The following is a 23,632-nucleotide window of genomic DNA, read 5'->3' as shown; positions in this document are numbered from 1 at the left end:
AACCAATTCAAAAACTTCAATTTCTCTCTTGCCTTGGTTAGAGATAGAACAGCTTTTCTGTAATGTTTGGCTGGCATTGCCAAACATTAAATATTTATTTCATATTGTAACACTGTTTAATTATAATTATCAGTTAAATGATAGTAACAATAATAAATATATAATTTATGCATAATATTGTTAACTGTTTTCTTATCTATTGCAAATAAATAATAATTAATTGATAATTTTAAATTTTGAATAAGCAACTCCACACCTTCCTTACTCTTTGTGTCTGGTTTCTTAAGGGAAAACCTGATGCAAGCCCCTTAAAGAGGCTGAAAATGTTTGTCCTATTAAAAATTTTTGCTGGAAAGAATAAGGAAGGTGTGGAGTTGCTTATTGCTAGTGTTCCAGCTTCTCAAAAGTATACAAATTTTTAATAAAACTTTAGAATTGTAAAATTTTTATTTTTTTTTTGTATTTTTGTTTATTTTACATTTACATGTTGTTAGGCAAAATTTCTCATCACCTTCATTAGCATTAAATAATAATTACATAATTTTCAATTTTAGTTTAATTTAATAATAATAAATTTTCATTCTTTTAAAACTTTACAGGACATAGAATTCTTATAAAAGAATGGAAATTATTAAGATAAAACAAAAACCACTTAAAAATTTCCACAAATGCAATTTAAAGACAATTCTTTTTCTTTAGGCTTATAACATTCACATAAATGGATCATTTCATTGTACAGTGAGATACAAGCAGATGCATAGTCTTCATGAACAGGTAATACTTTTATATAAATTTATTTTATTAAAATATATTTAAATTGTCTATTGTTAATTTAAAATTAAATTGAAAAACAATTGAATTTCATAATTTTAGAAAATATATTTTATTTTAATAATGAATAAAAATTTGTTAAAGTATACTATTTTTGAAATAGAATTTGAAATTAGCTTCAAATAACAAACTAAAACTGAATTTACTGAATAAAATCACAATAATTCAGTTTTTAGGAAATATTAATAAATATAAATAAAATCATGTCAGGAGTTTATATGATGATCTATTTTCTTCTACTTAAAACACTCTTTCTGCATCTTCATCTCATTTTTATAATATTTGTAACATCTTAAGATTAAAATTTTCAGTGGGTAAATGAAGATCTAATATTATATTTTGCATTATTTTTTTTTAATTAACTGTAGAACTTACAATGAAAATTTTACTGCCTTGTACTTTAAGAGTATTTATAGATAGGGAAAGTTCCAATTATTATACCATTTTTCAAATTAATTTCTTTTTATATATACAAACATCTCCAACCCGATATATAATTATAGCTACAACCAACAGACTGCCGAAAATCTATCGGGCTAGTTTTATGCTACTTATTAGATAAATTACGAATTAATTTCTTTTTATATGAAACAAAGATTGAATTTTTTTAATTAATGTTAATAAAGTGAAATAAATATAATTTTTTTTTATATTAATGATTATATGAATATTGATAATTGAAATAATTAAGTTATGGAAAATGCAGTGTAAAGTATTATACACTATTATTTTTGAAAGATTTATTTATTATATAAACACTAGAAAATGCCATCAGGCAGCAGACTTCTACCCCAAACAACAGAGTAAAATAATAATAATGATGATAACTATAAAAATAATAAAAACTATCTCAGTACAAAAATAGTATCATATACATATAAGCAACATTATGGTATTTTAAAAACAAAGCCACACCAACTGCTGTATAAGATTGGAGTGTTTTCCAGCAATTATAATTTAAATTACTAATTAATTTGACGTAGAAGGAGCAAGCAAGAGATGTTTATATATTTAAAAACAAATAGGTAAAACTGTAAAAAGCTAAAATACTTGTGTGGTAAAAAAATACCAAACAAATGATAGCAATGTGACTGTATGAAATTAAAAGTTATGTAAAATGTATTGAAGTGATCACTTGTAAAGAGAAAATATTTTGTGAATTAAATGTTCCATCAAACCCATGTTATTTACTATATGGTAAAAAGAGGATTAAAAAAAAAGTATATTTGTGAAAAGAAGGATCTTGGTGATACTGACAAACAGATATAGTGAATATGTATAAAGTATGATATTCCCTATATCTGTTTGTCATCAAGTAAAGATATAGGGAATATGTATATAGCATTGTGAGTAATTCTTCCAGGTACTCTTAGACAGAGCCAGGGGATAGAATTAAACTTAAAATATTTAAAGAAAAGTATGCTATTGAAATATTTGATCTTGTCGGTGAAGTTGGGAAATCCCAGTTTTACTCTAGCAACACTGCTATTAAATTTATTTAATAGTAGATATAATTTCTTTCAAAATTTTTGCAAGGAGAGGGGGCAGCCATGGACCAAATGGGTAATCAGTAATCAGTGAGGGGTTAGAAGTTTGCAAAAAGTATGGATTGCAAAACAGATTTAAAAGATATAAATTTACAAAAGCACCATAAAGTCCCTTGATGGGTAGCAAGGATTTCACTATCTTATCAATGTGGCTTTTAAAAGTTAATTTGTTATCTAAAATAATCCATAGATTGTTATAAGAACTGATGTATTGTAAAATGTGAGTATTTATAAAAAGGGGTGGTAGAAGCAGATTCTGAACAAGAGAAACACAACATGACTACATTTTTTTTAATGTAGTCATGTGTGTTTCTCTTCATGTAGTCATGTAAATTTTTTTTAATTCTTAGGTTAGTTTTACCCAATGTAAAGGTAGGAGGTATAAATTGCATTGGAGGTCATTAGGGTCATTGATATTATCTGCATAAGCAATAGCAGATGATTTAATATTGATAAACAAATTATTGATATATACAGAAAAATGAGCCCACTTAAAATTGACTCTTGCTGAATACCAGTTAAAGGTGGAAATCAAGAAACGAAAAGTAATCTAATTTGATCTTTCATAATTGGGCTAAAAGTAGTTGTTTAATCATGAGGGGAGAGCTGGATTAATATCTAATTTTAAAAAAGTCATTATATAGAAAAACTTGCCATAAATGTATCTATTATAATTAGTAAAGGGAAATTTTGCATCCAGTTTAATTAATTTTTAGACTTTTATGTGTAAAGTGTTGTTATTTTCTTTATTACAAAACAGACTATAGGTGATGCCCAAAAGACAAAAAAGCCCCTCTACAACAACAAAAGGAAACCCTGCTGCTGTGACCATTTGGGACATTTAGCAGGGGTCTAGGTAGCACCATTTTTGAGAAATTTTGCACCAGTTTGCACTTTTTAGTTTGCAGTTACATTTTTTTCATTTTTTTCCTGTCTACAATATAACTGTCACAAGTAGCAGTGTCACTCTGTAACAGGATGGAAAGAATCACATGAGAATTAGAAAGATTAACTGATTGTGTATAACAGCAATGAGAACTTTGTACATAACATTTCACGAAAGCATAATTTTGTAAAATACAGAAATCCAAAATGACAAGTTGTAAGTTGAGAGATATATTAAATAAGAATACTCAACAGATCAGATAGCTACAGGTGGAACAATATGAGGTGTATGATTTGCAACTTAATTAGCATAGCCAAACAACCTTACTGAAATTGTTTTGGGCTCTGCTAATCATTAATTATTAATTAATTTGAATAGAGGTAGGCAGTTAATCTGCTATCTCATATTAATTTTAATAATTATTATAATTATTTCAACAATCATACTGATAATTTCAACAAGTTTGTTTGGCTTTATCAATTAAAATTGGGTTATGAGTTATTGTTTATACTTAGCATAAATAAAAATATCAGAAAACACAGATTGAGACATACTGTATTTACTTGCATATAAGATGAGGTTTTTATTAATTTATCACAGCTTTAAATTCCTAGGTCATCTTATATGCACGAGCAAAAGATTCTTTGTGTTTTTGCAAATAATTTTTGTGAACCGTGTATTCACATTTTTTTACTGGATACTTACACTCTTGTATTTAAAAACATAAGTATTTTATCTGGGTCATTTGAATCGTTCTTGTATATTGTCAGGAGTAAAAATGAATAGCAATAGGAGAAGCAAAGCTTTTGAATTGAATTCCAAATTGAAATTCCAAAATCACACAGGAGCACAATATGTTTTAATCTATTCCCACATGAAAACAGATGATTATTTGGAAATCAGAAATTCAGACAAACTCATAAGTGTAATCGACAGAGAATGAATTCCTCTGTTAAGAATTGGCAAAAAAAGTTTTCGATTGTTCAGCTTTACATGAACAAATTATGTTGTCGATTTTCAAGATTCTTCCTTAATTAAAGTTTAAAATGCCAGTAATTTTTGTGGGACAATATGTGTATTTGATAATATTTTATTTGTGATTAAACAAAATAAAATTAGAACTGTATTAATAAATCTAATTTAGAGTAGAGAATCACACCTAAATGCAAAATTTTCAGCAAAGAAATGCTTAACTTCAAGGTGTGAATTTAAAGATCAAAATCTAATTTTCTTTATTTTGATTTTTAAATTCACACCTCGTTTTACATGCGAGGTTGTCATATGCGAGTAAATACGGTATTAAAACTGGATAACATGTAAAGAAAAAGAACTGAAAAAAGGGGAGCTACTACCAAACAATTTTTCATCAAATGGATAACTTAATCAGTTTTATGTCAATATTACTGCTTCATTTATTCAAGCTGATATATCACCTTTCAAACTATAACTTCCTACTTTAAAAAGTTACTTAGAGAGTAAACTGTTGGTTCTTGATGGAAAGTACATTTCAAAAGATTTACATCAATTCATTGTATAACTCAACAATCATAGAAATCATAGAAATTATAGATGCTAGACAAAACAATAGATGAAATAAACAAGTTTGTTCTTAACATTCTAATTGCACCACTAAATAGAAAAAAGTCAGGTTAATGTTTAAAACTTAACTTTCTTGAGAAAATTAACTCAACAACAGTTGTGCAGGTCTTCAATAGTATTATGGTAAGCCTATTTCCAACTTTTGCTTATGATAAAATGACTTGTAACAGATGAGACAAGTTATATGCTTCTTACATTTTTGCAGCTTGAGGTGTATCAGATTTTGAAACACATACCTGTATAGCTTATGCAATTCCCAGAATCTGCAAGAAAATTATTTCTAATTTTGCCTCCAAATGAATAACTAACAGATTTCAAGAAGATCCTCGTGAAGTGTCCTTTACAGATACAGATGTACCAAGAAATAATTAATCTTCTATTGCCTCCAACATCAGTAGGGATATGTTGGGATTGCAGTTACAGCTTTCCATTACAAAAACTTTCACCAAATTTCAACTTACCTAAATGCTTTCAATGAGGATTCATTCTAAAACCATTTCAAATGCAAAGAAACTACTAGCTAACAGTGACCTTCAGAATGAACTGTTTCAGATACCTGTGGATTCCTGATGGAAGTTGTAACTGAACTTGAAGAGCAAGGTCTTGAAAAAGAAAAGCAATGGAACATTGTTGATGAAGTTAGAGCAACTCAAAAGGATTTACAAAAGCTTATGACAAGTCTAAGCAAAAATCTTGATCTTGTCTCTCAAGATCATGTACAGTAGCTGTATGGTATGTTCATATCTGTATGGTTGCTAATTTGGTGAGTATATTATATGGTAGTTCATGTTTTGTGGCAACAGAGTGCCTCAAGACGTGAGCTACTATACAGAATACTCACCAAATTAGTTCCTCTCATATCAGTAGGCATGGAATAAGGGAGATACTTTTTATTATATAAGCATCTTTTGGGAGAGAGAGAGAGAGACGAATTTTATAAAGCAATCAATCAAAAATATATTCATTCATTATAAGTTTCTGATGTAGGCTTTAGTAATGCACTAAAAATAATGCTTCACTAAGTTGTTGGAAAAATGTTATTTTACTTTTATGTTCAGTTTAAATCTTCTTATTAAAAACTCTAAAAACCTATAATCCAGCAACTGTTTAAAAATATGTGCAAATGTTTTTGTTTGTGTTGAATGGGCATCATCAGGCAAACTAATTCCCAGTTGCTGAAACAACAAGGGATTGCCATACACATGTGCAGTGGGAAGCTGACATAAGACAAGAGAAAGAGGGATAGTGAGATTTATAGTTTGAAGAAAGACTTCCACACTGTTGGGGAGTCAACATCGCAAAAATTAATAGCAGTGTTATTGCAGGTGGCATTATATATTTCTACCTGCTCAAGATGTTTGAGAAAGGGTTGCCTGGAAGAGCTATGTAAGAGCTGTGCACTGCTGAATTCTACATCAATATCAGGTTTGGAGGCATAGGTAGTCAACACAGTGTTGGCCAGTCTTTTTGTGATGGAAGTCTGATGTTCCTTGATGTGGGTGTTTAAAGGGGACAATGTAGCACCTATGTATTCTAAGTGGTGACTGGATTTATATATATATAAGGCTACCCGCAATAACACTGCTATTAATTTTCATGATGTTGACTCCGTCCCCACAGTGTGGAAGTCTTTCTTTGAACTTTCTTACTATCTTCAAATTCACCCAACGAACAAAGCAATAATAAATACAATATGTTGCACCAATATGTTGCACTGACTTAGTACTGTATTACATTCTAAGTATTAACTGCAAAGCTATACAGGTTAATGCAACGTATTTGTATTTACTATCCTTCCCATCCTCTTTCTCTTGTCTTCTGTCATTTCTCCTCTGCACACATATATGGCAATCCCTTGTTATTTCAGCAACTAGGGATTAAGTTTCCTGATGATGCTCATTCAATACAGGCAAAAACATTTGCACATATTTTTAAAACATTGTTGGATTATAGCTTTTTAGAGTTTATAATTCAAGTATACCCAGTTTTGAGTGGTGGTATTATTTAAATCTTATGTTACTTTAGTTTAAATAATGCAGAAATGTTTCAGTATGTGAAATAATTAACCCCTTAAAGCATCGAGGCTTAGCACTTTTTCCTACAATTACTAGTTTTTGTTTGTCGGTACCTGTCATATTTGCACAGCATAACACAGTAATGTGGTTCATTACGCTCTTATACCCTGACAGTGCAATGTGCTTATAACATATAACACAGGGAGCCATCTGGCATAGCACGATAATAGAGGCTGGTTTCATCAGCATTGTAAATATCATCTGAACAAAAATTCTCTAAAAAAGTAGGGATTTTAGTTTTTTTGCCACTGTTCAGCAATTATGTTATCTGCACTGCCCTTTTCACCATGTGCTTTTCTGTATTTTATATTGTCTCACTTTATATTGTCTCACTTTTGATTGTCAACCATTAATTGCTTTAAAATCATTGTGGCTTAGCTTTTTAGCGATCTCCTCTGACTTCGCTTTCAACACTGGACCACTGATATTTACGCCTAGTCTGCTAACTAGAAAACCATCGATATAATGCTTCTTCAACTTCTGGATCTTTTCCACCTCTTTGTTTTGGATGTTCCTGGAATTTCTTTTTGTAATGCCCACTCCTCATGCAGTTGATTTTCTTGTTGTAGGAGACGCGCAATGGTAGATTTAGTACACAAGTTACATCAGCAAGTCTACGATGGCTTGTATTCAATGGCTGGCTTTTAATTTTATCCAGAAAAGCAATTTTACTTGAAAGTGTGAAATCATTTCTTGGCATATTGGCAAAGATTTAAAAGACAGAGACAGTCAGTAAGACGGATCCAAACTTGAATTTCCTGCTTCTACGTCAGGCTTATATAGTTGTTGACAGTTGACGGTCGACCAATCAGCAGCTTTGCTCGTTATAGCTTTATTCTAGGTCCGCTACATTGTGTGATGTTTTTTGCCAATGGTGTCTTTCTTGAGATGCATGTGCCACCAATTCAAATTTAACCAATCATGTTCCTCAACAATCTCTCCTCGGCAGCATTCGTTACCAGTTCAAATTGACCAATCATGTTCATTACACCAACGATGATCCAATCCAAAGCAGGGTCAGTAGCTCAAATTCATTTCTGCCTCAGACAAGATCTTGGTGTGATACGTTCTGCTATGTTGACTCCATTCTGGAAAGTTCGAATTGCTTGAGTAAAAGACATAATTTCTTTGACTCTGCTAACTGTTAGGTCTAAACAACATTAGTGTACGTACTGCTGATATACAGTATTTTCAGAAGATCCCTAAAATGTGTCAAAAATTGCTAAATTAGTTTTCTTTTATTATCCCAATTCAGCATAAAGTTGTCTCAATTAAGCATTTAAATCATGTATTAGTTTATTGGTTTAGTTTCCATTCTTTGAGATTTGGCCCAATAAAGCAGCTGCCCCAATTAATTGGTGGCCCAATTAAGCAGAATCCACTGTATATAATAAGGTGGATGTGCTATATAGATGCTAGTACTGAAATAGGGATAATCTACAGAAGCCTATGACTAAAGTATTAATTAATATATAAGACCATACCATTTTAAGACACTAACCATAACACAAGGTTGTTGGAAACAGTGCATATATTATGCTCATTTATACTAAAGTTTCATTATGTTAATCTTTATGATAAATATGTTTACTGACTACAAGTTTTAGTTAGTAGTAATTGTGCTGGATTTGCCATAAATGGTTCCACTTGTTTATCATTGTAATAAAGACGTATGTTTTTTACATACCTTATAAGTTGACCCCTAAATTTGGGGAGATATTTTTGGGATTAAAAAGTTGATTTACTTGTTGATACATACAGTAAGTGAAATACTAATTGAGGCTTCTACTTTTCATATCATTTGTAACAAAAATATCTTTTTTGTTTATGAGACTAAATAAATAATTCTAAGAATATTGCTCAGATTTGTTCTTTTAAAATGGATAAATCATTAAAATTTGATTTGGATGCAGTCTTAAAATGCAGCTGTTGTTGAGCCAGAAAGCCTAAAAACATCCTAAAGCTTTTTTTATATAAATATGGAAAACCTACTGGTGTTTTATTTAAGACTATCAAACAGTAAACTCAAGTTTACTGTTCGATAGTCTTAAATAAAACACTAGTACGTTTTCTGCATTTATATGATATAAAGTCTGCCATAGTGATTGTTTCTAAATCATATATATACTAACAATTTTTATAATTTAATCGATTTCATTTGTTTATTCTTTGTTATTTACATAATTAGAATATTTATGCAAATATTTTAGGAAATAATTTACTGTTTCAAATATTTTCATTTTGTGTAGTTAAGAAAAGAATATGGGCCAAATACACTGCCGTGCTTCCCTCCAAAGAAATTACTGCCATTGACTCCTGCTCAGACAGAGGAGCGAAGAGCATTATTGGAAAAATATGTCCAATTAGGTAAGACTTCTAAAATAAATTTTAAATTGCCTAATATCAATTTTGTTTATAAAATGTTTCAAAATATATCATTACAAACTACAGATTTCAGAAGTGCCTATAATCTATTAATTACAAAAATAAAATATTTTTAAACAAATTATATCTAAAAGTATTTGTATTCTTAAAATGACTTTCAGACTAATATTACAAAATTTGCTCAAAATGATTACCACCAGCTGTTTTTGCTTATTACATTTTTGTACTGATAGATAAATATTTTTCATAATTTAAGAGCATTCCAAATGTTTCAAGCTTGATAGCTTGGTAAAGCTTAGAACATTTGGAATGCTTTTAAATTAACAATATTATCTGAAAGTATTTCAAGAAAAAACTTAAAACAGTATATGCATTAATTTTTAAATTTTCTCATAAGTAATATGATGGATTTAGAAAAGGGATTAAGGCAGTAGGGATGCAAGCAAAGCACTAAGTTCATCTCTAACTTTTAAAATCTAAATACATCATCACCCTCAAAGCTGATAAGTCTAAGGATGTTGGCCTTAAGTATAGGTCTACTTATTGTAATGGCATTCAGGAATATATACATGACACCCATTGTTCCATAGCAACTACCCATTGTTCGACAACTTCCTCTGTAAAGTCCAGTCCAGGGTACTTTGATTTTTCAACACCCCAGTAGCAGGCTTTCTGCATCTGTATAACACTACAGTGATTGCCTTTGCCACATCTCATATCTTTGCATTTGTGAAGACACATGCCAGACACAACTTCAACCAATTGTGGATAAATCTTTGTCACCTACTATAAGCTTTGAAAGGATAGTTAACAGTAACATCTTAGGTAATCTTCCTATTTACCCATATATCACCAATGCTCTGGAGTTAATCGAACACCTCAAGGAACTTATGATTCAAGACTCTGTATACTTTAAGGTTTGTGACTTTGTCTATTAATTCAAAGAATAAAGAATGAACTCAAGAATTTTTTAAAATTTATAGTTAAATGAATTATGATTTCTATGATGTGTTAGTCAAAATGTTTATTATAACAAAATTAAATTAATAGCTTGAAAGTCTCAAAATTACTAAAATAATTTTAATATAGATGCTAAAATTTAATGACAGAGAAACAATGTCAAGATAGTCAAGTGTCACTATATAAAGAAAAATACTGTCAGAAAATGAAGCAAATAAATGAATCTAATGATGCACAGAAATATATAGTTATATGCAACATGAAGAAAGGCTGAATGAAGGGAAAAACTGTGCCATACAGAGATGTAGCAGACCAAACAAGACAGTGACTATGACAAAAAAAATGTAAAGCACTCCAACATAGTGCAGTCTAGTACAAAATATGTCTTAGCACACAGGGATTACATTTTTACTGTCTTTCACAAATACTATATTACCTCAATTAATTCTAAGATACACCATGAATTTAAAATTGAATTTAAAAACTTTTTACGGAGAGAGAATTTTTTTATATAATTAATTTTATTAAGTTCCGTTAATATATAATAAAGCATATGGTACTTGGTAGCTTTATTTTAATGTTCTTTTCTATATACAATAGTTATTCATGTTAATGTTGCAACATAATATAATCTTGAAGGTATTTTAAAGATTAAAAAATAATTTAACTTCAATATTCATTACCATCAAAGCTCACTTAAACTGATGACTATTGAATAGTAGTTTATAGCCAAAACCATCTATTATTGATGCATAACATAACATATATTATCCACTCATAATACATATTGTTTTGAACTACAAATGTAGAAATCAATTAACTTTGTCACACACTTCAAACAAGTGAAAGTGAGTAAAAAGTATATAGTAGTATTAAGGAAATATGGTATATGTTATCATCAAATGAGAATGCTGAATTAACTTTCAAGCTAAAACATTGGCTAATTTTAATATATAATTTAGACTAAAGGTTTGCTATTAAACTGCCATCTTTTATTAAATTTAATAATTACATTAATTTTGAATTAAATTAAATAATTTAGACTATTCTGGAGGAAAGATTGATCTGGAGAGGATCTTGACAAACTTGCATCTTCTGAAACTTGCATCACCACACAGTTGCAATGCCAATTACTTTCCCCAGACCTCTGTCTTCACTTACAGACTAATTTATTCAAGAGATATAACCACTAGGTCAATCACTGTCTACTGAAATCAAGGATTGGATAAATGTTTGAGTAGTGTAATTGGTAATAATACAGTGATCAGAAGTTGTGATTCAGATTAATCTTTCCTTACAGAATAATCTAAATTATTTTATTTAATTCAAAATTAGTTAAGCATCCTTTTTCCCTAAATTTAATAATTACACTATCTGTTTTTGACTAAATTATCAGCATTTATTGTATTAATCAAAGTTCTAGTTGAAAAGTTAATCTGGCATTATTATTTGATTATTAGAATAATTTGGGCTTGATTGTCTATATGTTATCATGTGTGAACACTAGAACAGATTTCAGAAAATAAAAATATTTAATTTATTGAATTTTAAGAGCTGTACAATTGCATTTAATTATTCTATACTTACGTTTTACTCATTTGTCTTTGTCCTTAAACTATGAAAGAAAATTAAACTCAAAATACAGTGAAACCTGTCTGTAACAGAACCCCATGGGGACCAAACAATTCTTCTGTATTAGGCAGGTTTCTGCTTATGCTGGTTACCTACTATAGGTATACGTTGATTAATGCGATTAATAAATTACTCAATGTTATTGCATATATCAAAATTGCATTAACCAAATACAGTGGTACCTCAGTACTCAACTGAACAAACACCATCTGCTAAAACAAATTTTTGGTTAATAACAAATATTTTGATTTTAACTTTAATTTTGTCATTCATCCATAAAAAAAGTTCTCTAAGATAAAATTGAGTAATCAATTTAAAATTAAAATGAAACCTTACAGCTGCCTACCTTTGTCAGACAAAATTATATTCAATTCAGTTTGTTTTTTTTCATAAGTGGAAAAAATAACAAACTGTGTGTGAAACACAATCATCAGTGTGTTTTACAACCATTTCAAGTGGATGTAATGTTTCAATAATATGTGTGTGTGATGCACTAAGATTTGTGGCAAATTCATGAGTTATTATTTATCAATCTTTAACAATTTCTTCCTGCAATTTCTCAACAGCTTTTGGGGGCCTGTACATTTTGTAACCTTTAGTTCAAAATTTTCCAAACAAAACTTTCAAAACCACATTTTGAACACCACATTTGACACATTCAGAGTTTAGAAGAATCTTCCCCATACATCGTACAAGTATTTTTTACTGTTTGTATAGCTTGATATTCTTTATGAAACTTAAAAAGCATGTATAATATGCTAAATGTGAATTTTATATGCAGACGTTTCAACTTGATTTTATTCAAATGAAATGTGATGTAAAACAGTTTAAAATAAGTTTCAAAACAAAGAATACAATCTCACATAAGAAATAAAGTGTTAAATTTCACAACTTAACATAAATATGTGAAGTAATTATAGGTAAAAACAGCTGTTAATAAAAATATGCAAAAACTTTTCATTTAAATCCCAATAAAATTACTGTAATAAAGTAGTCGTATTTTGCTATTCTGTATTGCATATGTGTATTTTCTGACTTTTTTATGATTTATACATGCTAGGCTTGTAAACTTATTAAGTTTGTGTTAAATCAGATAAAGATACTGATCTTTCTGTTATAGGCTCGATTTTCCTTTCAGTTTGTGTTAGACAGGTTCCACTGTATACAGGTTAATTTATGTTACTTTTTGCAAAAAATTCAAGGAACCAAAAAATTTTTTCATTAATGACAGATTTTTGCTGTATACAGGTTCTGTTATAGATAGGTTTGACTGTAGAATAAATCTAAAAAGAATACAGTTTCAAAAATTGGTTCACAGCATAATGCTTTAATTTTTTGAGGCATGAGTTATATCCTGCCTGTCAAGTACAAGGTTATTCAAAAAGGATGATGCAAAAGTAAAGTTGATTTATTCATACTTGAAATAATACACAGTAACAGTAATGACATGAAAAGACAGAACTCGCCATGTTTCACATATGTTACAGGTGTTTGATGCGAGTATTGTTGGTGACAGCCAATGTCAAACACAACAGTCTAGTTCTGTCAAAATGTGTCCAAGCTTATTTTCTGATATCAATTCTACTGATTTGGAGATGTGTTGTTTCAGGTTATTCAGGTGATGAGACACTGTATCAGCCTCAATATAGTATTTTAGGTACAAATAAATCAACTTTACTTTTGCATCATCCTTTTTGAATAACCTTGTATTCCTATTCAGCTCAAATATTTATTGATGATGATAATACTGAGTTTAATTTTTGTTAAATAAATTCTATGAATGCCAGAAAGTTCAGCACTATTTTAGCATTTCATTTTTTAAGTTACTTACATTGCCAAATTATCAGTCAATTTACAATTTTTGGATTTATAACTAACAGTGATGTATATATTTTTTTAGTCAGTCAAGATAGTAGAGTTGCTAGTGATGACCTGTTTAATGGCTTTTTGTTAAATGCACAACAAGAAACACTAAATGCTAAAGAGGAAGAAGTTGATATGGATATATATTTGATGAATTGGCAGAAAGTTTCCATCCATGTTATGTCTATTGATCCTACATCTCTAGTTTTAGAGGTAAATAATAATAATAATAATAATAATAATAATAATAATAATAATAATGTAAAATACAGATTGAATTTAAGGACTGTTTTATACATAATTTATATTATTTAATATTAATATTAACAAAAATTTTTTTTCACTGTTTGTTTATATTTTATATACTAATACTATTAATTTTGAATTACAGTTAAAAAAAAAAAACGCTTAAGTAACATCATTGGAACAAGCTTTTAGGGCCAGTTGCATAAATTTTAATTTTGAAGATAAATGTAAAATTCAAATGATATAAAGTTATAAAATTCTCTTATGTTTTGCATTAATAAAAATATGTTATCATTTATAATTATGTTAATAAATATTATTTATTTATTTAATAGTACAAGGAAAACCTTGTATGTACAGGCATATTACTACAGATCAAAAAACATTACAATCATTTGTATTAATTCCAGTACAAAATACAGTACATTATTATTAACAGTGCATAACAATTAGCCTGTTAAAAAGAATAAGGAAAAAGGAATAATGCAAAGTTAATATCAAAAACAAACAAAAGCGACAATAATTATAGTTATATCCACAAAAGAAAAAAAAAATACAAACAAAAATGGCAGCGAATAGTTGACGCACACAAAAAAATACTATAAAATAATATAGAGAAAAAATTAAACAATTACCCAAAAAAAATTAAATTATTAATTATAATATACCCAAAATGCACTGACCATAAATGCTGCCAACTGTCAAGCCTTAAATTGTCCACTTATATACTATATTCATACCTCCTGGTGGTTAAACTTCTGAAAAAAGTATCTTAATCTTAACAAATTAAATTCCTTTAGCTATTTATCTTAGTAATAAAACTATAAATAAAATGAAATGATATTTATTTATAATCTTGCATATATGATTGAACTAAAAATAATCTTTTAAGACATTTTTGTCTGTTTGATGTCAGAGCCTTACATTCAGTTACTATATGAAAAGCGTCAAAATTAACACGAGTGCCACAAAATTCACAATAATCCATAATAAACAACGGAGCCATCATTCTTCTAAATACATTATATCGCACATATAATACTGCTTGTATAATGCAAAAAGGTCTTTCTATATTCAAATAGGTCACCGATCCCCATTCATTAAAAACATCCAAATACCACTTATTATATTTTTAGTTAGCAGCTCTATCTTTAAACTCATTTATAAAATTATTTGTCAGTCTCATTAAAATATCAGAGACATCAGTTTCATTTAACATTATAGAATCATTTTGATAGCCAAAATTTTGCAACAAGGACACAATTTGATCTCTCCATGCTACTCTTTGAGAAATTAATAATAATTTAGCACCCTCAGTAAGTTTACTAACTATTTGCATAACCTTCTTAAATTAATAAATATAATAATATAATTAGCAAGTTGTTGTACTAAATTTCAAAGGCACATACTTTCTTTTGTCGTATACTAGTAGTGAAGCAAAAACTATATTATCCTTTTATTATATCATCACACCAGTTTTCTGAATTAGTTGTAAACTGCACTACAAATTAAGTTCAATAAATTAACAATAGATTATATTAGTGTTAAGTAACCTGTATGTTGCAACTTACAGTTGCAAGAAAATTACAATAATAACTTGATGCAAGTTACTGTTGTAATTTTTTTGTGAACAGCTTTTTTCCCCTGAAATTTTTCTGCAGGGATTTATATTATTTACTACTGAAATAAATCTTGAGGCATTTAATGTTTCAAATTGAATTTCAATTTGATACTTAAAAATATTTCCATTCTGGATAAGCATTCTGATTTTTTTTTTAATTATATATTATATGTAATTATATGTTTTTTGAAATGAATGTAATAACTATTTAAGATATTTATTTATGTTTTAACTAGATCCAAATTCTTAAATAACATTTAAAAGAATAATTGTATACACTGTACATAAATCTAATTTTTTTTTTTTTTAAAGGTTTAGATCTTTCAAAATCAGAATATTTTTAATAATAATACTCATTCAATTATTCAGTTCATTTAATTATAAATTTTATTAACTAGGCAGTTGCTAAAGCCATCAATCTTCAGTTTGATCTGATATGCTATTTTTGTATATATCTTATCAATAAGAAGGACAATGAAATTATAGGTAAGTAAATTCTAAATTATTTTATTCTTTTGATCTATTTATCTGGAATATTACACTATTACTAGTTTATGCTAAATTAATGAAAATAATAATCAAAATTAATGTAGACTTATTGAGTTAGAACAAGTTGTTTTTCTTGATTACATTTACACTTTGTTTATTTAATGAATTGTAGTAAATTGTTATTTTGAAGTGAACTATGTTTACTTGAAACTTTCATATCTTTAAACATGTTTTATTCTGCTTTAACAAGTATGGATAGCTACAAAGACTGTATTTATACTATATTTTTTACATTGTGGCATTAATGTATAGTTTGTTTTCTTGTCTGTAATCTTGAATTCATTTGATATTAAAATTGTTAATAAATCTGTATATATTTTCTATATAGTTTCTGTTCAGTTTCCTATCACATTTGTTCCTATCTATTTATTGAATGTATTCTAGATGTATTTTGCATTATTAGGATTTCTATATTTAACAAAAATACATAAATCAAATTACAGAAGTATTTTTAATCTGGAAGTTAGATAGTACAAGTATAGACTATTTTAGATTATGATGGGAACAGTAGATTCCAATTTCTGCTGCAAATATTATGATTAGTTTTTTCTATTTTGTTATCAAATTTGTCAAGCTTGTTATTTTCATTTACTTATGGATACCAAAGTGTTAAATATGATAAAGAATTAGAGTAACTATAACTTTGTTATAGATTCTAATATTTTTTACTTTTAGTCAAATTTGATTTCCAAATTTAGTTTTGTAATTTTGAGATCAGCATAATTAATCTATATAAACTTTTGCATATAAAAAAAAGTCAAAAATATTTTGTTTTTACTGTAAAAATGTTTATATTTTGGTCTTTCACTATCAATTGTTTTAATGCTTTGAATCATTGAGTTAAAAAAAGAAGTGTGTTATTTCATGCTAATAAACTTGTTATATTTTTGTTTCAATTTTTTAAATTATATTTAATTGAAATATTTAAATTGTTACTTTATCATTAAAGTAAATAATGATGTGGGAGATAACGTTTTATAAAAAATAAACACAGTAGAATCTCTATAGTCCATTGCTCACCAGTCACATTAAGTAATCTGATACCCCATAGAGCAGCACATGTTAAATTTTCATGTTACCACTTGTCGACGTATATGATATAGAGACTAATATATATATGTACTGTACTGTACACTGTTGCTAGGTGTTTGTTACACATGCAGCCGACAAAACAGTCATATTTGTGATTAATATGATAAATTAATCTGTAAGCCAAGTGCATTTTTTACCGTGTAATATGTATGTACTGTACATACAAAATACAAATTGCTGTAACTGATACCTACCAATCCAATATATCTCAGATTATTGAGACAGCTGTATTGCTTAATAAATGTTAATGAAATTCATATTGTTCTTATCATTTAAATAACAATTTTAACATCAAACATTTAAAAACTGGAAAACAAAAATGTTTTAACAGATGAGAACAAATTATATCACTTGATGTCAAGTATTATCATGTCATATCATTTTAAATCATCTACCATTAACACATGATTTTTCAAATGTTATTTTTACTAGAGAATTGATTATTTTTATTAAGAACATAATTTTTTTTGTAAAAGTTGTAGATTTATAATAAAATAACAATTTTAACATCAAACATTTAAAAACTGGAAAACAAAAATGTTTTAACAGATGAGAACAAATTATATCACTTGATGTCAAGTATTATCATGTCATATCATTTTAAATCATCTACCATTAACACATNTGTATGTTGCTGTACACATATTAGATATGTTGCTAAAATAAGAAAATACATAATTAACTATTTTTAAACAAATATACTTTTAAACAAATTTGTACATTCATAATGGAATTTATAAATTAATTTTATATTAATATAAAATTAATTTATAAATTCCATTATGAATGTACAAATTTGTTTAAAAGTATATTTGTTTAAAAATAGTTAATTATGTATTTTCTTATTTTAGCAACATATCTAATATGTGTACAACAACATACATAAAGCAAATGCAGTTAAAAACACAATTAATAGAGAAATAAAAAACAAAAGAATAGGAATAAAATTAAAAAATAAACAATAAAAAGAAAAGTAAAATAAAAGATAGAAATATACATAACAGAGCCAAAAATAAACCAAATTTTTGGCACAAGATTTATTACACAAGTTGCAGAAAATCTTATGTCTCACTACTTTCCAAAGTAAGCTCTTTCTGCACCTATAGACATCTGCCAACATCTATACCATGGTACTAGAAGCCATTTTTTTTGTGCTGTCTTCAGTGTTACCAGAAACATTTTTAGCTTGATTCCAAAATATCATAAGAAAAGTTCCAGTTTTGAACAGAAATGTCTCATTTCCTGAAGTTTGTTTTATAATGAAATTGCAAAAATTTTTCTGCTACTTATGATATTTGTAATGTTAGCTAAGCATTAATCATTTCTTAACTATTTTTGGAATGAATTTTACACCATTGTTTTGATTTTGGTGATTACATAACTTACTCTATATCTGTAATACAGGTCTACACTTAAAAAAGTTATTTTAAATTTATTCACATTAAGTTGTTATATTTCAAAACAACTTAATATGTATTCTAAGTATTTTTTGAAAAGAATTTTAAAATAAATAAAGATAACATCATCTCTTCATATCTATGAAACCAAAAGATAGTTTTAATAGTAATATATATGATATATAAAGTAATATTTAACAGTAAGAACTTAATATTTTCATTTATGAAAAATAGTAGAAATGTGTTTGAAGAAAAATTATACAATATATGTATATCACTTTTTTCTTACTTTTGAAAATCTGCTTTCTTATTTTAAAAAATGTCCTAAAAAGTTATTTATAAAAATTACTTAAAATATAATTAAATAACAAATAATGCAATAATTCATATTATTAGTTTTATTTATTTTAAATATTTTATTTTAGTTAAGCGACAATTACAAGATTTTGAAGCTCCTTATCTGTCTCTTCAAGCAGCTGGTGCAGGGCATTACTTAATTATACGAAAGAGGCAAAATAATAATTTTTCTAAAACTAGTTATTTTTCATTTTATTTTTAATTTAACAATTAAACTGCTATTTTTTTTTCTTTTTAGTTATTGGGATTTATCTTATGATGATGATTTACTTGATGATAGAACTGCACTGAATCTTCTGTATGTACAAGCAATTAGTGATGTAGAACGAGGTTGGACAATAACTACTAAAGAAACTCAACAACAGTTGGCAGCTTTGCAAGCAAAAGGTTCTAAGAAAGAGGTAGATTTTGAGTAATTTTCACAAATATTTGATAAATTATATTTAAAAAAAAAACTATTTTTAATATGATAATTTAATAACAATAATAATAATATTTCAGTATTTGCAATTGGCAAGAACATTAAAATATTATGGCTACATACAATTTCAACCATGTAAATCAGACTTTCCACAACAAAACTCAAAAGTTATTGTAAGTGCTGGAGGCCGTGAACTGAGTTTTCGTGTTCAGATTGCTTCAGTAAGTTTATAAAGTTTTGTATATTATAGATACTATCAATCAGTATTTCATATTATTATAAAATTTCTTGTTGTTAAATCTGAAAAATTTTTAAATACAAAATAGTTTCATATTTAAAATTCATAAGCATGAATGATAAAGTATTGTGTGTTATGCTTTTTTTTTTTTTTAGAACTATGAAATGAAATATATCATAGAAATTATTAATTGTTAATTTTAAAATTTTTTACTTTATTGAATAACAAATTAGTTTAGATAAAATCTTATTCTAAAGGTAGATAAATTTAAAAACTCTTTAAAATAGATATAACTAAAACTTATTGGTTAGAAAAGCACAATACATCACTGAATCACAATTTAAGGGAATGTGGTGATGTAGCTTTGATACACAATTTATTTTAAAAAGTGAGCAATTTGTTTTATTTAGTAGCTTAAAACTCAATATTGTGGAAACTTTCTGGATAAGGTCGAGACTCCACTTGCATAAAAACAGGTGTAAAAACTTTGCCTTAATTATTTTTAGTTATGTGACTGTGATATTTTACACCAGAGCAGGGCATAAAACAAGTTGAGCAGTGTTCAGCTTTTGATGCAAATACATTCATAAAACTGTACCATCAACCAATCAGAAGTCAGTCGAATCTACATCATGACATGGTGAGAAAATTGGTGGGAAATGAACTTTTATGTATGTTCTCTCATGGCTACTTCAAAAAGACCTAGAATAGATCTGAAAAGATTTATTGAAAACATTCCAAAGAAGTATCCATATATCTATGACAAGAGGCATCCTGATTATAAGAGTGGATGCCTAGAACAAGCAGTATGGATGGCCATAGGAAAATCCTTCAATATAGGAGACTATGTAATAAATAAGCTAATCATAATATTTTAGTACAGTGCAGTACAATATCTTAATGTAATTTGATATTAAAAGTTCATGCAGTAAAAATAATATCTTACTTTTATATATTAGTAATTATCGTATAGAAAAAGTTGTAGAATATAATCATTGTCTTTATTGTAAAAGGGTGCAATAAAGAGACTAGACAGAAAAACCAGTCAATTTGCATTTATTATACTGATTAGGGGGCAGAATACAGGTTCCCGCTTGTTTTGAGAGTACAAAGCATAGTTACAGCAACTCTCCACTCTTGTTTGATCTTCTTCTAACAATTGGTAAATCGCAGTCATACTGAAACTAAACTATAACTAATTACAGACTAATATAAGAAAAAGAAGAATATTAAGAATAAGAATAGGGAGTATACCAGTAATTCAGATGTGGTCTGGTTGACAACAATTGATGCTATGGTCAAATTCGAGATGGTCTGTTGGATTCATTCAAATCCATTTGCATTGACGTGTATTTAATACCTTCGTTAAAACTGTTGTTAAGGGAAGGTACCTTACATGTGGAGAAATGTTCTCTCATTTGTTTATTCACACTGATTAATCCAGTAGTTATATCCCAGAGCTGCATGTGTTTCCTTACATGTGGTCGTGGATTTAGCATACCCCACACATGGGGAAAGTCTTATTTACTTGCCAGTTCCCAGTATCTTCACTAACTAGTAACTTCTCATTGTTGTCTTTACCAGGCAATTGCTCCTGTTTCTACTCTTAGGCCTCAGTCGCAATTGCTCTTCAGTTTGTTTGAGCTCCTTGACCCGATGTCTACTCTCCTCAGTAACCAAAGCCCAACTTGATTTTTCTCTCTCTCTGACCATGGGCTCCCTTGTGTAGGACCTGTTATTCACTTTTTTATCCTGTTGCCAATTAGGACCCACCAAAGGCAAGGTCCATGGCATGTGACAGGAGAGAGTATAAAATAGAAGTAAGAAGATTTTAGGAGGGAGAAAACAGAGGTTTTATGCTATATACAAGTATATACAAAAAAAAATATGGTAGACAGTCACATTATATTGATACATCATGCATACAACAGTAACATTGCTGTAAAAGCTTTGCTAACGGAGCTGAACCTCCACTGCAATCCTAGCACAAATGCAAATAGGTCATGTGATTAAAAGTAATTATGGCAAGGGTTTTTACACTCATTTTTTTACATAAGTGGCATTTTGGACTAACTTGGTTTAAAGAATAACATAAAGCTTTTTAAAGTATGGAAAATTAAAATTAAAATTGAAATTATTTTAATATATCCATTGATATCTATTTTAGCTATATAAATTTTAATATAGAAAATAAAGCAATAATTAAATGTCAAATTGTATTTGAAATGTATTTGAATTTGTATTTAACTCTTTAAACTCTGAAAATTTTCTCTTTATATGTACCTGCAAACTAAATTGTTTTTACCCCACAGACTACAAGAGAAAAATCAAACAACTTTTCCATTGGCTGATTTTTTTTCTAAGGGATTAAGCTGATTTCAGCTGATTTTTGTGTTTAAAGAGTTAAATTTAATATAGAATAAAATAAATTACAATATTTATATTAATTTTTTGATTTGAATTTTATATAATGATTAGTAAAAAAAAATAAAAACATTGCAATAATGTTAATTATATTATTAATGCATAATATATGAATAATTTATATATATTTTTCTTCTTCTTTTGACTTATTTAAATTCTTAATTTTAATGTTAAAAAATACTTTAAACAATTTCAAAGATTTAAATTACTAGCTAAAATATGTAAATTTTATTATAATAATATAGGGATTGATAAAAGAAATCAACTTCAGAGTCACAAGAATAAGGTGTTGGAGAATAACTACATCTGTAAGTTGATTCTTTGTTTTTACATACAGTAATGCCACTTTGCTTGTAAGTGTTTGATTTTATAATTTTATTTTAAATATATTTCTATTTTTTTTCAAATTTTGATACGAGTTAATTTTGCTTTTCATTTGAGAATTTATAAATTATTTTTATGTGCATATAATGCATATAAATATATTTTATTTTTTAAAATTAATATGTGATGCAATTTTTAACAAAATATTCAATTTTAGTTATATTTATTCTTTTGTTATCTTTTTATCTCTTTTTGTCATATAACCATTAATAAAAATAAAAAATTAATAAATATGGCAACTGCCATTTAAATCAATACAAAATGTGATGTATGAATTAAAGTCTAACAATTGCTAGATTATATGAAGCTATATTAATGCTACTACTGGTGTTATTAATTGTTAAGTAATTTGGCCTGGAAGTAGGCATTAGGTTAAATCCAAATGTTGCCAGTCTTAACATCATTGTACAACAGAAGTGTCTTGATATCATCCAAAAAAAAATTGTTTTGTGTTTTTGTCAAATTTAAATTTTGTTTTCCTTTTACGAACAATATTTATTTGTTTTAGTTAAATATAATTAAAGTGTATTTTTCAAGTGTTTATTTCGATTTAGGTTGTATACTTGTTTATTAGTTTCAGAACTATAGTGAGTACATAAGCAATAATACATACAGAAAACTTTTTGTGAAATTAAACTTCTCACACATGCTTAATTTTAATTACACAATTGGATCTACATAAGTAAAAAGCAGATAAACTAATTTGTCAATTTTTTAATATGCACAATTGCAAAGCTTACTTTATTATATAACAGGCTTTTGACTTTAATCGATACCTCTTGCCTGAATTATTCTGGTTAAATCAAGGCTTTACTGTAATTATAATTAAAATAATATTTTAATAATTCAGAAGATCTTGAAGAAAAGAATCAGTATGAAGCAGGACTTGAACTGCATGGTAAGTGGGAAGTTGTGGGTTTGAGTTCTGATTTGGACTGATTCTGATAAAATATTAATAGTAGCATGAATATAGCCTGTTATAATATGGCAATCATTTGGCTTTAATCAAAAAATTGGGTTTATAGATGTTTATATTTATGATGTATGAAACTTGATACTGTTACATAGCTATACAAAATTGTCTCTTATCATATATTGAATTCCAATTTATATTTAACAACACAG

The 23,632-nt window shown here is 27.7% G+C and overlaps 1 protein-coding gene across 1 annotated transcript in view; it reads left to right on the top strand.

Moving 5' to 3' along the window:
- The window catches only part of LOC111614826 (sorting nexin-17-like), a 49,361-nt gene that overhangs the window by 14,816 nt on the left and 10,913 nt on the right, over positions 1-23,632 (top strand). The window contains exons 2-9 of the mRNA XM_023356195.1: positions 700-774; positions 9,188-9,305; positions 13,816-13,991; positions 16,044-16,131; positions 19,109-19,193; positions 19,279-19,441; positions 19,542-19,682; positions 22,369-22,431. Of these exons, the coding sequence (XP_023211963.1) occupies positions 700-774; positions 9,188-9,305; positions 13,816-13,991; positions 16,044-16,131; positions 19,109-19,193; positions 19,279-19,441; positions 19,542-19,682; positions 22,369-22,431 (909 nt within the window). The remainder of the gene's footprint in view (positions 1-699; positions 775-9,187; positions 9,306-13,815; positions 13,992-16,043; positions 16,132-19,108; positions 19,194-19,278; positions 19,442-19,541; positions 19,683-22,368; positions 22,432-23,632) is intronic.

This window comes from Centruroides sculpturatus, unplaced genomic scaffold (assembly GCF_000671375.1).
Source record: "Centruroides sculpturatus isolate CEXI.00-Female unplaced genomic scaffold, Cexi_2.0 scaffold81, whole genome shotgun sequence".
NCBI classification, from domain to species: Eukaryota; Metazoa; Arthropoda; class Arachnida; order Scorpiones; family Buthidae; genus Centruroides; species Centruroides sculpturatus.
The sequence above is the reverse complement of the archived record's forward strand: the minus strand, read 5'-3'. Positions and strand labels throughout refer to the sequence as shown.